Source organism: Dama dama, chromosome X (genome assembly GCF_033118175.1).
Source record: "Dama dama isolate Ldn47 chromosome X, ASM3311817v1, whole genome shotgun sequence".
In the NCBI taxonomy this organism is placed as follows: domain Eukaryota; kingdom Metazoa; phylum Chordata; class Mammalia; order Artiodactyla; family Cervidae; genus Dama; species Dama dama.
The window spans coordinates 165,324,299-165,340,594 of NC_083714.1; the positions used below are offsets into that span (position 1 = coordinate 165,324,299).

The 16,296-nt window shown below is 55.0% G+C and overlaps 1 protein-coding gene across 5 annotated transcripts in view; it reads left to right on the forward strand.

The window, feature by feature from the left end:
* P2RY8 (P2Y receptor family member 8) overlaps positions 1-15,679 on the forward strand; it is a 54,752-nt gene extending 39,073 nt beyond the window's left edge. For 4 of the 5 annotated variants that reach the window (XM_061136166.1, XM_061136165.1, XM_061136167.1 and 1 more), the window contains one exon: positions 11,197-15,679. In XM_061136166.1, coding sequence (XP_060992149.1) covers positions 11,251-12,315 — 1,065 coding nt within the window. In that variant the 5' untranslated portion in view covers positions 11,197-11,250 and the 3' untranslated portion in view covers positions 12,316-15,679. The remainder of the gene's footprint in view (positions 1-11,196) is intronic. The other variant, XR_009691898.1, reaches the window with a different exon arrangement.
* Positions 15,680-16,296: the final 617 nt, after the last annotated feature.

Sequence of the window (16,296 nt, forward strand, 5' to 3'; positions counted from 1 at the left end):
TTGCTGGTTCTCCATGTTAAATACAGCAGTGTGTCCATGTCCATCCCAGACTCCCTGACTGTCCCTTCCCCCATCCTTCCCCCTGGTGACCATAAGGTTATTATAGAGTATTGAGCAGAGTTCCCTGAGCTGTCCAGCAGGTCCTTGCTGGTTCTCCATGTTAAATACAGCCGTGTGTCCATGTCCATCCCAAGCTCCCTGACTATCCCTTCCCCCGTCCTTCCCCCTGGGAACCATAAGGTTATTACAGAGTATTGAGCAGAGTTCCCTGAGCTGTCCAGCGGGTCCTTGCTGGTTCTCCATGTTAAATACAGCCGTGTGTCCATGTCCATCCCAAGCTCCCTGACTATCCCTTCCCCCATCCTTCCCCCTGGGAACCATAAGGTTATTACAGAGTATTGAGCAGAGTTCCCTGAGCTGTCCAGCGGGTCCTTGCTGGTTCTCCATGTTAAACACAGCAGTGTGTCCATGTCCATCCCAGACTCCCTGACTATGCCTTCCCCCATCCTTCCCCCTGGTGACCATCAGGTTATTACAGAGTATTGAGCAGAGTTCCCTGTGCTGTCCAGCAGGTCCTTGCTGGTTCTCCATGTTAAACACAGCAGTGTGTCCATGTCCATCCCAGACTCCCTGACTATCCCTTCCCCATCCTTCCCCCTGGTGACCATCAGGTTATTACAGAGTATTGAGCAGACTTCCCTGTGCTGTCCAGCAGGTCCTTGCTGGTTCTCCATGTTAAATACAGCAGGGTGTCCATGTCCATCCCAGACTCCCTGACTATGCCTTCCCCCATCCTTCCCCCTGGTGACCATCAGGTTATTACAGAGTATTGAGCAGAGTTCCCTGGGCTGTCCAGCAGGTCCTTGCTGGTTCTCCATGTGAAATACAGCCGTGTGTCCATGTCCATCCCAGACTCCCTGACTATCCCTTCTCCCATCCTTCCCCCCTGGGAACCATAAGTTCATTTTCCAAGTCTCTGAGCTTCCTTCTATTTTGTAAGTACATTCATTTGCATCATGTCTTTTTAGAGTCCACGTGTAATTGCTGTCAAAGATGTTTCCCCTTGCCTGTCTGACTTACTTCACTCCATAGGGGAATCTCTGCGTCCACGCCTGTTGGTGCGAATGGCATTATTTCCTTCCTTTTCATGGCTGAGGCATACTCCATTGTGTGCACGTAACCACATCGTCTTCATCCGTCCCTCTGCGGACGGACCTCTTGGTTGCTTCCATGTCCTGGTTGTCGTAAACAGCGCCGCAGTGAACACTGGGGTATGTGTATGCTTTCAGCTCGTGTGTTTCTCTGGATGCCTGCCCAGGGGTGAGATGGCTGGGTCACACAGTAGGTCTATGTTTACTTTTCTAAGGAACGTCCATTCTTTTCTGTGTAGCGGCTGCAACCACCTACAGCAACCGTGTACGCGGGTTCGGCAGGCGGACTGTTAACCCCTGAACCTCCAGGGACACCCCTCAGCGTGCGTTTACTGCAAGCTGAGGGCAGTTTTCGCATCTTTAACTTCTGTGACCGTCCGCCAAGTGATCCGCGAGGCTGTTGGCCACGTCCTCACATCTCTGTCCTTCCTGCTGTCCCAACCGTTCACGCCCTACATTCTCTTCAAGATTCCTCCCCCTCTTTCATTTCGCAGGATGATTGCTCTGGCTTTCTGTACTCTATCGGCTAAATTCTTTGCTTCTTTGCGCTTGTGCGCCTGTTTCCTGGCGCTGCTGGAGGGAAACCGCCTCCCCACCCCTAACTGGGAGCAGAGCTTGAACAACACAGATTCAGGGCCTTTCACGTCTGGAGACCTGAAGTCAAGCTGTGTGTGAGAGGGTGGGTGTGGCTGTGAATCTTTTCCACGCCTCCTTCCCAGCCTCTGCGCTTCTCCGGTACCTCAGATGCTCACGAACCCGCCTACCAACGCAGGAGACGCAGGTTCGATCCCCAGGTCAGGAAGATCCCCCTGGAGCAGGGATCTGGCCTGCTCCAGGCCTGGAGCATCCCACGGACAGAGGAGCCTGGTGGGGCTACAGTCCATGGGGTCGCAAAGGGTCGGACACAACTGAAGCGATTAACACTTTCACTTGTCATTTCGTCTCAGCTTCGGGTGTTTTCCGGCCCATCCTTGGCGTTCCTTGGCTTATTGAAGCATCTTCTCCACCTCTGTATCCATTTCTGCCCGGCCGTCTCCCTCCTTCTGCCCCAGATGCCCCCCGCCTTTTTAATATTTATATCTTTTTCGCTGCATTGCGTGTTAGTTGTGGCACGCAGGGTCTCCCTTGCAGCTCACGGGCTCCAGGCCGCTCAGACTCTAGCTGATGTCTGAAGGCTCAGTCTTTACGGCTCTCAGGCTGAGTTGCCCCAAGGCATGTGAAATTTTAATTCCCCTACCAGGGATCGAACCTGTGTCTCCTACATTGGAAGACAGATTCTCAACCCTTGTACCACCAGGGAAATCCTCCTGAACGTCCCCTTTTTATAAGGACACCGGTCATAGCAGACTCAGGTCTCTCCTCTCGCTCCAGTAGGACGTCACGCGTGGTCAGTCACTTCAGGCGTGTCCGACTCTGCAACGCCAAGGACTGCAGCCCGCCGGGCTCCTCTATCCATGGGATGCTCCTGGCAGGAATACTGCAGTGGGTTGGCAGGCCCTCCTCCAGGGGATCTTCCTGACCCAGGGATCAAACCCGCATCTCTGGCATTTGCAGGCAGGTTCTTTACCCACTGAGCCACCTGGGAAGCCCAGATGGACCTCACGTGAACCTAAAGAATTACATCTGCAAAGACACCACCTTACCCCCGCCTTGGAACAAAGGGGACCCTTTTACCTACAGGGAGTTAGAGCATCAACCTGAACTTGAAGTGGGAGACATGATTCCCCCGTGACAGCCACAGAGTTTCCGGTGTCTTTTCTTGGTTACCCCTAGGGTGAACCAGAAAACCCATCGCAGCTTCCTCTGCTGGGCAGGTTCACAAGCATCGCTCGGGTCCCGGAGTCATGGGCAAGAGGGCAGGATCTCCCACATGAGACTGATGACGCACCCCTATCCCGGCAGGGAATGGCCCAAATGTCTGGGCGTGGTGGTCAGATTCCAAAGCAACCTCGTGTAGCTCCCACCTCTGCAGGATCTAATGCTTGGAAAGTCTTCTGTCCGCGCTCGTGACTCAGCCCTGATGCTGGCGGGGACGTGGCTGAAGCTAGTTGATGCCTGGAGTGGGGGCCAGCAAAGACGTATCCACATCCTGACCCCTGGGACCCATGAGTGGGGAGAAAACTGTGGTATCTGCAGATGTGATGAAGGGAAGGGCCTGAGATGAGGCCCTCCTGCATGCTTAGCTGCGCTGAGCTGAGTCGCTTAGTCGTGTCCGACTCTCTGCAACCCCATGGACTGTAGCCCACCAGGCTCCTCTGTCCATGGAATTCTCCAGGCCAGAATACTGGAGCGGGTTGCCATTCCCTCCTCCAGGGGATCTTCCCGACCCAGGGATCGAACCCAGGTCTCTCCCACTGCAGGCGAATTCTTTACCAGCTGAGTCACCAGGGAAACCCAAGAATAACTGGAGTGGGTAGCCTTTCCCTTCTCCAGGGGATCTTCCCAGCCCAGGAATCGAAACCAGGTCTCCCGCATTGCAGGCAGATTCTTTACCAGCTGAGCCACCCAGGAAGCCCCCTCCTGGATGAAGTGGCCCTAAACGCAATGACAAGTGACCTTCCACAAACTGCATCGATCGGTGACCCTAAGATCTTTTTTAAAATCCTGCCAATAGATGATGGGCACCTACATAAAGATTCTGGATATTGTACAATGATTATCCTCCAGTTAAAATTTATAAATTAATTTAAAAAACATTGCCCCCCCAAAAAACATTCTAGAAGAGTGCATTAAGTATCATGATTGAATTTCAGAAGAAATCCACCTGTTATACCCTGAGTTATTTATAGGACTTTTGTTCAGTGGGTGGTGTAGTGGGTTGAAGACTGCCCTCCTAAGATTCATGCCCACTCACAAAGTCAGGTCGGGGCATGATTAGGAAACAGGGTCTGTGCAGAGGTGATGGAGTGAAGGGTCTGAGATGACGACATCCTGGATGGGGGTGGCCCTAAACCCAGGGACAAGGTCCTTATAAGACAGAGAACAGGAGAGACATGGACACAGAGGAGAAGCCACATGGAGACAGGCAGAGATGGGAGGGAGTCGGACACCAGCCCAGGGATGGACGCCCGGAGCCCCCAGAAGCTGGAAGAGGCAGGAAGGACCCTCCCCTGGAGCCTCTGCAGGGAGCTTGGCCCTGGGACCCCTCGACCTGAGATGTCTGGTCTCCAGGGCTGGGGGGGATGGATGTCTGTTGTCACTAGTCCCCAGTCTGTGGTCCTCTGTCAGGACAGTCCAGGACATCCCCCAGGTTACTGATCTAGCCAGTATTTATGGACACACCCCAGCTGACAGCATGCTTCGCTGTTACTAGTTCCCTTGGTACCACGCCCACCCTCAGAGGGTGAGTCTCCATCCGTGATATGACAGATGAGGACACTGAGGGTCTGGGTGGGCAGGACCTCACAGCTTGCCTTTTCTCAACCCTTCCTGCATCAGGCAGCTGTGAGCTCCGTGTGGTTAAGTCATCCCAGGATTCTCAACCCAGGACTCCTGGGTCGGGAAGATCCCCTGGAGGAAGACATGGCAACCCACTCCAGTATTCTTGCCTGGAGAATCCCATGGACAGAGGATTGTGGCAGGCTACAGTCCATGGGATCGCAAAGGGTCGGACACGAATTAATGAATACACAACAACATCCCAGGAGAGAATATTCTATGGACTACAAGGCACCATCCATTTGGACTCTGTGATGTCACCAGCTCTTTGAAGCCGTGGTCCTTGAATGCTTTGGGGCTGAGGTTTCCAGAGCTGCCCCCACAAAACACCACGACTTGGGTGGCATAAGACACCCCAAGAAACCCAGAAAACAGGCCAGCCCACACTGCAAAGGGCTGGATCATGGTTTCCTTTTGGTCCCTGCTGTGAGCTCAGCCCTAGGAGAACCCCCCAGCGCTTGGGAAGTTTGGGCTGTTGTTGAAAAGACACAGGGGAGGTCCTTAAAGAGCAGTCGTCCCTTTGACTCAGGGCCGCTTTTCACTCACCCCACCTGAGTAAGACCCACCTCAGTAGAGGCAGAAGGACCACCATCCTGAGTGTCTCTGACCTTCAGAGGGGGCGGGGAGGGGAGTCCTGGGCTTGGTGTAAGTGTTAGCAGCTAGGGATGGATGGATGGATGAGTGGCTGGCTGGCTGGCTGGCTGGATGGATAAGTGAGTGGATGGATGGCTGGATAGATGGATGATGTATGGATAGATGGGTGGGTGAATGGGTGGATGGAAGGATGGGTGGATGGATGGATAAGTGAGTGGATAGATGGATGGAAAGATGGATGGGTGGATGGATGGATAACTGAGTGGATGGATGGATGGATGGGTGGATGATGGATGGATAGACGGGTGGGTGGATGCATGGATGGATAAATGAGTGGATGGATGGTTGGATGGATGATGGATGGATGAATGGATAGATGGATGGGTGGATGGATGGGTGGACGATAGATGCATGGATAAGTGGTGGGTGGATGGATGGATGGATGGATGGATGATGCATGTATAGATGGATGGGTGGATGCATGGATGGATAAATGAGTGGATGGATGATGGATGGATGGATGGATGATGGATGGATGGATGGATGATGGATGGATGGATGGATGGATAAGTGAGAGGATGGATGGATGGATAGATGGGTGGGTGGATACATGGATCGATGGATACATGGATGGATAAATGAGTGGATGGATGGTTGGATGGATGATAGATGAATGGATGGATGGATGGATGATAAATGGAGGGATAAGTGGTGGGTGGGTGGATGGACGGATGGATGATGCATGGATAGATGGATGGGTGGATGCATGGATGGATAAAGGAGTGGATGGATGGACGGATAGATAAGTGAGTGGGTGGATGGATGGATGATGGATGATGCATGGATAGATGGATGGGTGGATGCATGGATGGATAAATGAGTGGATGGACGGATGGATGGATAGATAAATGAGTGGGTGGATGGATGGATAGATAAGTGAGTGGGTGGATGGATGGATGGATGGATGGATAAGTGAGTGGTTGGACGGATGGATGACGGATGGATAAACAGCATGGGGTCCATGTGCACAGGGGAATATTATGCAGCCACAAAAAAGGAGTGAGGCTCTGACACAGGCCACAGCGTGGCTGGACCCTGAACACACACTGCTCAGTGAGAGAAGCAGACACGATGTGTGGTTCCATTTACACGAAACATGTAAGGCAAACCCACAGACTCACAAGGCCCACCAGGGGCTGGGAAGATGTGGGAACTCTTAAGGGTACAGCATCTCCTTGTGAGGGGGATAAACATGTCTGGAACCAGACAGAGATGACAGTCGTGAAAGCCGGCGAGCCCTGCCCCGTAACGCAGAGTCTTCCACTTTCAACATGGTGAACTGTGCAATAGGTGAATCTGAGCTCCATTTTTAAACGTGTATCCGTATGCATTGGGGGAGCGAATTGGGGGGTGACGGCCTGGGCATGCAGGGTTTCTTTTCAAGGCGATAAGGACGTTCTGGGATTGCGTGATGGGACTGGTTGCATCTCTTTGCAAATATATGAGAAACCACCACTGTGTCCCTGGTGGCCCAGATGGTCAAGAATCCGCCTGCAATGCAGGAGACGCAGGTTAGATCCCCGGATTGGGAAGATCCCCTGGAGGACGGTGTGGCGGCCCACTCCAGTGTTCTTGCTTAGAGAACGCCTTGGACGGCGGAGCCTGGTGAGCAACAGTCCAGGGGGGTCGCAGAGAGTCGGACACGACTGAGGGGCTAACTCCCGCACCTGTATGTCAACTTTGCAGAGGTGACCTTGATGATGTTTTCCTGGCGGCTCCGTAAAGCCCTTAAGAAGAGAGGTCCACAGGGATGGGGGCGGGCGGGGGGCACCCAGGAGCCAAGGACGGACCGGCTGCAGCTCTGTGCGAGCTCGTGTGTGACGTCTGCGTGCAGCTTCCGGCAGAACCTCCGCCCCACCCGGCACCCTGCGGCCCCCAAGCCTCCAGGCTGCCCCGTGCCTCTGGCAAAGAGCCGCCTCTGCCCGCCCAGCGCCCCGGGGGGAGCGTCTTGCGGCCGCCAGCAACCGTTTCTGGCTCATTTCACGCCACTTCCACCCCCCACCCCCTAGTCGTCCGCCGCGCCCGCCCGCCCGCCCGCGGCTTTGCGAGCCGGCCGCATCTGTTAGAGGTGATTTCTTTATGAATCAGCCGTGCGTCGCCGTGCTGCAGGGGAAGGGGCTGCCTGCCCGGTCCCCGAGACGGGCACAGGTGAAAGCTTGGGGGGGCCCCCTGGGGGCTGGTGGGGGGGGGGAGGCGGCAGCTTCGGGGTGCAGACCGAGGCCTCCCGGACGCCCACGTGGCTTCTCTGCGGGGGCCAGCCGCTGTGTTATGCAAATGAAGTCTCTTTTGAAGCTCCCACCGGGAGGTTACGACAGATCCGGGGGAAGGAAGGGGGGGGGGGGGAGTCATCACTGGGCAGAAGTGGAAAAGCGTGCTAGCCGCGGAGTCGTAGACCGACTCTCTGCGACCCCGTGGACTGTAGCCCCGCCAGGCTCCTCCGTCCGTGGGATGCTCCAGGCAAGAACACTGGAGCGGGTTACCATGCCCTCCTCCAGGGGATCTTCCCCACCCAGGGATCGAACCCAGGCCTCCTTCATTGCAGGGAGATTCTTGACCATCTGAGACCCCAGGGGAGCCTCCAGCAGGCTCCCCGCCCCCCAGTGCCACTCGACGGGGGAGGCTGGACTTTCTGTCTCCAGCTCTCTGCAACCCGCCCCCCGCCATCTGCTGAGATTCCGCCCCCCACACGACTGTGGACACGCAATAGCCTCCTGGTCACCCCCCAGCCCCGTCCCCTCCACGAGTTCCCCTTTCCCCTGCAGATCAGAGAGCTCTCTCCTCTCCACGGCCCCCTCCCCCTGCGGCCTCCACGTGCGATCCTGAGACGTCCGGGTCCCTTCTGCTCCTGAACCCCAAAGGTGGATGGAGATGGGGGGCCGTGATGTGTGGGGTGGCACCCCCCCCCCCCCAACCGTAACTGTAAGGTAGCACCTGGCCGTGAGCTAGTGGTGCGGAAAGTTTTCCTACTCAAAGCGAAACCCGGGCCATTTTTAAATGGGTTTGAGGAACCTCGTTCGGCACACCCCCAGCGCAGATGTTACATCTGCGGAGGAACACACAGATGCCCGCGGCACTAGGGTCTGAAAGGGGAGCTGCAATGCCATCAGCGTTGAAGGGCCGCGCGTGCTGGCTTCGCCGGCGACTCAGGGACCATGATTCCTGCCAACAGACCCCCTGGGGGATGGACGCCCTCCCCGGACCGCCGGGCAGGTGTCCAACTGCAAGGCGCACGTGAGCCAGGGGGCGTCTTCCGGGCCTGAGCTATAACGGGGGTGGCACCCGGTTGCCCAGCTGAGCCCTACGCCCTGATTTCTGGGGCCCAGATATCAGGCGCGCACACACACGCGCGCGCGCACGCACGCGCGCGCGCGGTCAAAAACAGAAGTGACAGCTTCAGCCACGGGAAAAATAGCAACTTAGCCAGGTGGCTGAGACAGTAAAGAATCCACCTGCAATGCGGGAGACCCGGGTTTGATCCCTGGGTCTGGAAGATCCCCTGGAGGAGGGCATGGCAACCCACTCCACTATACTTGCCTGGAAAAACCCCATTGACAGAGGAGGCTGGCGGGGTACAGTCCATGGGGTTGCAAAGTCCGACATGACTGAAGGAGTGAGCAAAGAGGTAACTAAACCATCCCCCAGACTTTGAAAAACCAACAGAGATGAACTGCGAGCTGCCTTTGGGTTGCATTTACGTAAGAAATGACAAAGTGACACTTGGAACCCACTGTGTCCAGAAGGCGGGGGCAGGCAGCCCCAGGAATTGCTTCTCCCCTGGGCCCCGGGCCCCTTTCTCTCTGTGAGTCTGAGGGGCCAGCCGGTCACGAGCGAGGTGTGTAAGCAGCTCCGGGGACTTCTCTGTTTTGAGCGGGGAGGAAGGTCAGCAGGAAAAAAAAACAGAAGTTCAAGAGTGCAAAGTTTCAGGTTCCAGCAGCAGGAGTCAGCTCAGAACTCACCGTCTCCAGCAGGCTGGCACTTCCAGTCAGGCTCCGGGGCATCTTAGCACCCCATGCAAAGTCATTCAGTCGTGTCTGACTCTTTGTGACCCCATGGACTGTAGCCCACCAGGCTCCTCTGTCCGTTGGATTCTCCAGGCAAGAACACTGGAGGGGGTTGCCATGCCCTCCTCCAGGGGATCTTCCCGACCCAGGGATTGAACCGGGGTCTCCTGCATTGCAGGCAGATTCTTTGGCATCTAAGCCACCAGAGAAGCCCACAATTGAATACACATGTGTTTATACATACACATGCATGTATATACCGTAAGATTTATATCTGTGTGTTATGTATAGACACACACACACATATATACACACACATATATACATGCAATGGACTTCCCTGGTGGCTCAGGTAAAGAATATTCTGCAGGTAAAGACTCTGCCTGCAGTGTGGGAGACCTGGGTTTGATCCCTGGGTTGGGAAGATCTAGAGGAGGGAAAGGCTACCCACTCCAGTATTCTGGCCTGGAGACTTCCATGGACTGTATAATCCATGGCGTCGCAAAGAGTTGGACTCGACTGAGTGACTTTCACTTTTTTCACATACATGCAATATGGTGTGTGTGGCTATATCACATGTATATACATCTATACATGCAATATGGTGTGTGTATATCTATCACATATAAAAAATATATATAGAATATAGTGTGTAAGTATCACATATACATATATACATGCAATATGGTGTGTGCATATTTTATGTATGTGTACATATATACACACAATATAGTGTGTGTATATCTCATATATACATACAATATAATGTGTGTATATGTCATATATATATACATATACACATGGAATATAGTGTGTGTGTATATATCACATATATAGATATATACATACAATATGGTGTGTGTATATATATCACATATATATAGATATATACATGCAATATGGTGTGTGTGTATGTCACATATATATACATATACACATGGAATATGGTGTGTGTGTATATATATCACATATATATAGATATATACATACAATATGGTGTGTGTATATATATCACATATATATACATATACACATGGAATATGGTGTGTGTGTATATATCACATATATATATAGATATACACATGGAATACGGTGTGTGTATATATATCACATATATACATATACCCATGGACTATGGTGTGTGTATATATCACATATATAGATATATACATACAATATGGTGTGTGTGTATATATCACATATATATACATAAACACATGCAATATGGTGTGTGTATATATCACATATATATATAGATATGTACATGCAATATGGTGTGTGTATATATCACATATATAGATATGTACATGCAATATGGTGTGTGTATATATCACATGCATAGATATACACATGGAATACAGTGTGTGTGTATATATCACATACATAGATATATACATGGAATACGGTGTGTGTGTATATATCACATACATAGATGTACACATACAATACAGTGTGTGTATATATATATCACATATATATACATATACACATGCAATATGGTGTGTGTATATATCACATGCATAGATATACACATGAAATACAGTGTGTGTGTATATATCACATACATAGATATATACATGGAACATGGTGTGTATGTATATATCACATACATAGATGTACACATGGAACACGGTGTGTGTGTATATATATCACATACATAGATATACACATGGAATACGGTGTGTGTGTGTATATATCACATACATAGATGTACACATGAAACATGGTGTGTGTGCATATATCACACACATAGATGTACACATACAATGTGGTGTGTGTCACACATATAGGTATATGTAATGTGTGTGTGTCCACATCACATGTGCATGTACCACACGACGTCCGCGCTCCCGCGAACGTGCCCGGGCAACCCATGACGCTCCGGCGTGTCGCCCGCTCTCCCAGGACGCCCCGCCCTCCCGCGCCTCTCACCTCCCCGCCTTGTCTTGCAGACCGGCAGCCCCTACCCGGAGACCCTCCGCCCCCTCCCCCGCCACGGCCGCAGCATGGACATGAACGTGACGCGCCCGGACAACGCCACCATCCTGATGCTGCGCGACCCGGCCATCGCGGTGGTGCTGCCTGCGGTGTACTCGCTGGTGGCGCTGGTGAGCATCCCGGGCAACCTGTTCTCGCTGTGGGTGCTCTGCCGGCACATCGGGCCCAAGACGCCGTCCGTCATCTTCATGATCAACCTGAGCGTCACGGACCTCATGCTGGCCTGCGTGCTGCCCTTCCAGATCTACTACCACTGCAACGGCAACCACTGGGTGTTCGGCGTGGTGCTCTGCAACGCCGTCACCGTGACCTTCTACGCCAACATGTACTCGTCCATCCTCACCATGACCTGCATCAGCGTGGACCGCTTCCTGGGCGTCGTGTACCCGCTGGCGTCCGCCCGGTGGCGGCGCCGCCGCTACGCGCTGGCCGCCTGCGCCGCCACGTGGCTGCTGCTGCTGGTCGCGCTGTCCCCGCTGGCGCGCACCGACCTCACCTACGCCGTGGACGCGCTGGGCATCGTCACCTGCTTCGACGTGCTCAAGTCCACCATGCTGCCCAGCGTGGCCATGTGGGCCGCCTTCCTCTTCACGCTCTTCGTCGTCCTCTTCCTCATCCCCTTCGTGATCACCGTGGCCTGCTACACGGCCACCATCCTCACGCTGCTGCGCTCCGCCGACCGCCACGGCCGCGCGCAGCGGCGCCGCGCCGTCTGCCTGGCCGCCGTGGTCCTGCTCGCCTTCGTGGCCTGCTTCGCGCCCAACAACTTCGTGCTGCTGGTGCACATGGTCAGCCGGCTCTTCCTGGGCCGCAGTTACTACCACGTCTACAAGCTCACGCTCTGCCTCAGCTGCCTCAACAACTGCCTGGACCCCTTCGTCTACTACTTCGCGTCCAGCGAGTTCCAGCTGCGCCTCCGCGACTACCTGGGCTACGGCCCGCTGCCCGCCGCCGACAGCCCCGACAGCCGCCGCGAGAGCCTCTTCTCCGGGCGGACTCTGTCCGCGCGCTCCGTGGACGGGCAGGAGGCGCCCGAGAGGCCCAGCGTGAGGCGGCAGGAGAGCGTGTTCTGAGACAGGCACCCCTCATCGCGAGGGGGTGGAATGTTGAGGGACAGCAGGGGTCTTTTCGGCCTGTTTTCAGTCACTCCGGGCGCAGTGGGATTCAGCCAGACCACGCTGGACGGGCCCCTTTAGGGCCCCGTGCTCTGGGGTCTCACGGAACCCGGAGACATCAGCTGGTCCCCCCCCTCACCACCACCACCATCGGAGCCTGGCAAACGCCAGGGTCAGCTGCGCTGGGTTGCTGTCCGGGGCTCAGCTTCTCCAGTCATGTCTGACCCTTTGCAACCCCATGGACTATACAGTCCACAGAATTCTCCAGGCTAGAATACTGGAGTGGATAGCCCATCCCCTTCTCCAAAGCATCTTCCAAGCCAGGGATCGAACCCAGGTCTCCTGCATTGCAGGCAGCTTCTTTACCAGCTGAGCCACGAGGGAAGCCCAAGAATACTGCAGTGGGTAGCCTGTCCCTTCTCCAGGGGATCTTGGCCCGCCGAAGAATCAAACCGGGCCCGCCTGCATTGCAAGCAGGTTCTTTACCAGCTGAACCACCAGGAAACCAAACTTGTACTTAAACGTCCACAAGCGGCAGCCGCCGGACGGGAAGGATCCAGGAGGTGTGGACCGAGGGGAGGTGTGGACCGAGGGGAGGTGTGGACCGAGGGGAGGTGTGGACCGAGGGGAGGTGTGGACCGAGGGTCTCCGGGTGGACATGAAGTTGCTGAGGGTGGTCAGTTTATGTTCCTACGGCTGTGTCTCCCTCGAGTGCCTCGGGCTGCAGCTTGCCTCGGGGGGGTCTCCCCTGGCCCCTTCTCTGCCCACCGAGCACCCCCAGCCACAGCAGGTCCTCCGGGGGTGTGCAGTGGCTCCTGGTCTGACCCCTGCGATCCTTTGAGGGCCGGGCTAGATCACCGAGCACACGAGCCCGCAGCAGCCCCCCGCAGCTGTGCGGTTTTGAAAAGATGATGGACCCCAGTTCCTGGAGCGCCCGGGATGCTGAGACAGCAGGTTGTCAGGGTCTGCCTGAAATAACCTCTGGGCATCACAGGGAGAAGCGTAGGATGAGTTCAGGGTTCCCTCGGCGGGGGGTGGGGAGGCGCAGAAAACAACCCTGAAGCCTGTAAAGGTGGGACCGAGCAGGGGCCAGCGGGGAGGGGCTTGGGGAGACCCCCAGGGCGGGGCGGCTGCAAAGCGGGGGACATCCCCCGCCCCGGACCTCAGAGATGCTGGTGGGACTGTGAGCCGATGTTACGGGAGCAGTTGGTCCCCCGACGTCGTTGCTTGGGAATGAGAAGCAGACACGCGTGTGGCGGAGTGGGTGGTGTCCCAACCCCACAAATCCATGTCTCCCGGGAATATCAGAGTGCGACCTACAGGATCAGGGTGGCCCTAGACCCCTGTGACAGGGTCCTTATAAGACACAGAGGGGGAGAGACACGGACACTGAGGAGAAGCCGTGTGGAGATGCAGGCGGAGACGGGAGGGAGGCGGCCACCAGCCCAGGGATGGACGCCTGGAGCCCCCAGAAGCTGGAAGAGGCAGGAAGGACCCTCCCCTGGAGCCTCTGCAGGGAGCTGAGCCCTGGGACCCCTTGACCCCAGACGTCTGGGCCCCAGGACTGGGGGCGGATGGATGCCTGTCTGGGATCCCTCAGTTTGTAGAACTGTCACGGCCGCCCTAGGAGACCCCTGGAGTCTGAGATTCTCAGACTGGGCCTCTGGCCACTGGCCAGGTGATTCTCGGGGCCGCAGTGCCTGGTGCTGGCTCCCGGGGCGGGATCTGTATAGTGCCGTCCAAGCTCTTGGCGGGGAGAAGGACTTGCCTGCGGGTCCCACCCATCCCCACCCCCACCACGGGAGGCCCCCACAGAGGACAGTGTCCACAAGCCCGTCCACAGTGCTTACACAGGGCAGAGACCCACCATTTGGTGCCGGCCAGACACGCCACCCAGCCCAGAAAGGATGTGTGCCCGCGGGCAGCGGGAGAAGGGCTGGCTTCAGGGACTCGGATCGTCCCAGGGTGAGCGTGTGGTCCACCTGCTCTTCCCCAGCTGTTCCCAGAGCCGAGCGCCTAGAAAGCCAGGTCACCACAACAACTGTCCGGAGGCAGAAGAACCCTGACCCAGCAAGACGGTTGCAGCCACGTCCTGGGCGTGGGCTTCCAGCGACTGACGCTAAAAAGCTGTGAAAAACCTCAAACCACCCTCACGGAACTGTCTTCTTGCTGAGTTGAGAAGAAGCATCACCGTCTGAATTTGGAGGAAGCCGGTCTAGCCGATAACGCTGCCCCTCACCACCCCCGCCCCCCAGCCCGCAATAGGTGTGACGTCCATCCAGCCTTTGGGTCCCAGAGGGCTCAGGTCATATTTTGTCACCATCGTCACCACCAGTTCATTGTCCAGCCCCTCGGGCCACCGACATCGCCCTGATTTCTGCGTCCCAAGGACCCCCAGTTCCGCTGAAGTTGCTCAGGGTCCGACAGCATCTTCAGGGACCTGTCGACCTTTCTTAGGAGTGCCTGTCAGATCAGCAGAAATTCCAGGGCTGGATTTCCTTTTGTTTCAGCATGTTAATAATATTGTCTGTGTCTCTCTGTTGGTCTTGTTCAGTTACTAAGTCTTGTCTGACTCTTTGCGCCCCCATGGACTGCAGCAAGCCAGGCTTCCCTGTCCTTCACCACCTCCCAGAGCTTGCTCAAACTCATGTCCATCGAGTCGGTGATGCCATCCAACCATCGCCCCCTCTGTAGTCCCCTTCTCCTCCCGCCTTCAATCTTTCCCACCATCAGAGTCTTTCCCAAAGAGTCAGCTCTTCACATCAGCTGGCCAGAGTATGACATCTCTTTTCTTGAACCTGTTTTAAAACACCCACACAGAAGTCATGGGGTTTGCTGGAAATTGGCAGATGAAGACGTTGATTTATTGTTTTTTCCCACTGTCTGCTGTGTCTTTGGAAACCTGTGTTTCTGTAATTTCAGTGACATTTCTCAGTGCCGTTAAAAAGCCTGTAGAGCAGGAATGCGTGTAAATGAACAAACTGCATGGGAGTTCCTGAGGGGGATGGAATGTGTCGGAACACAGCTGTGGGAGTCTCGGATAAACCCCAAACGCCGGGCTGGCTTGTTAATTCCTGCTGCTCGCCCCTGGCCACATCCCTGCCTCGGGTGGGGCAAGGGGGAAGGGGATGAGATTGGAACACAGATCCATCCTTGGAGAAACAGCGACGTCAGTTCTTTGTGGGGCCAGTGGGTGCCTGTGATGTGTGTTCACCCAACATGGAAGGATGGAATGACTGCCTAGAGTTTCAGTGCTATGGTGACAACTGCTCTTTAAATCTAGAACTTCAAAATAAACCATCTATTTTTTTTTTTTCCCCAAGCAAGATGTTTGGCTTGTGTGTTGAACAGAACAGGCATCCTCGGGGGCTGCCGCTGGAGTCTAGGGGGCAATTTAACCCATCGAAGGAGAGTTGATCCTAACTCCACACAGGGGTGGTGTGCTAAGCTGCTCGGCCGTGTCTGACTCTTTGCGACCCCATGGACTGTAGCCCACCAGGCTTCTCCGACCATGGGATTCTCCAGGCAAGAATACTGGAGTGGGTTGCCATGTCCTTCTCCAGGAGATCTTCCTGACCCAGGGATTGAACCCAGGTCTCCCACGTTGCTGGCGGATTCTTTACCATCTGAACCACCAGGGAAGCCCGATATATAGCATACTCCATGATATACCATATATAGAGAGAGGCTTCCCTGGGGGTGCAGTGGTAAAGAATCTGCCTGCAAGGCAGGAGACCCGGGTTCTTATATACAGTCACATGAACACAAAGATATGTATTAAATATAGGTGGTATGAATTAGTCAAGGGTCATTTTGCTTCTCAGCACTGGGGGCAGGGGCTGCCCCTGGAGGGTGGTGGGAGGAGACCAGAGCTGCTCCACACTCCACAGGGCCCAGGATGCCCCACACCAGAGACTCGTCCAGCCCCAGACAGCGGTA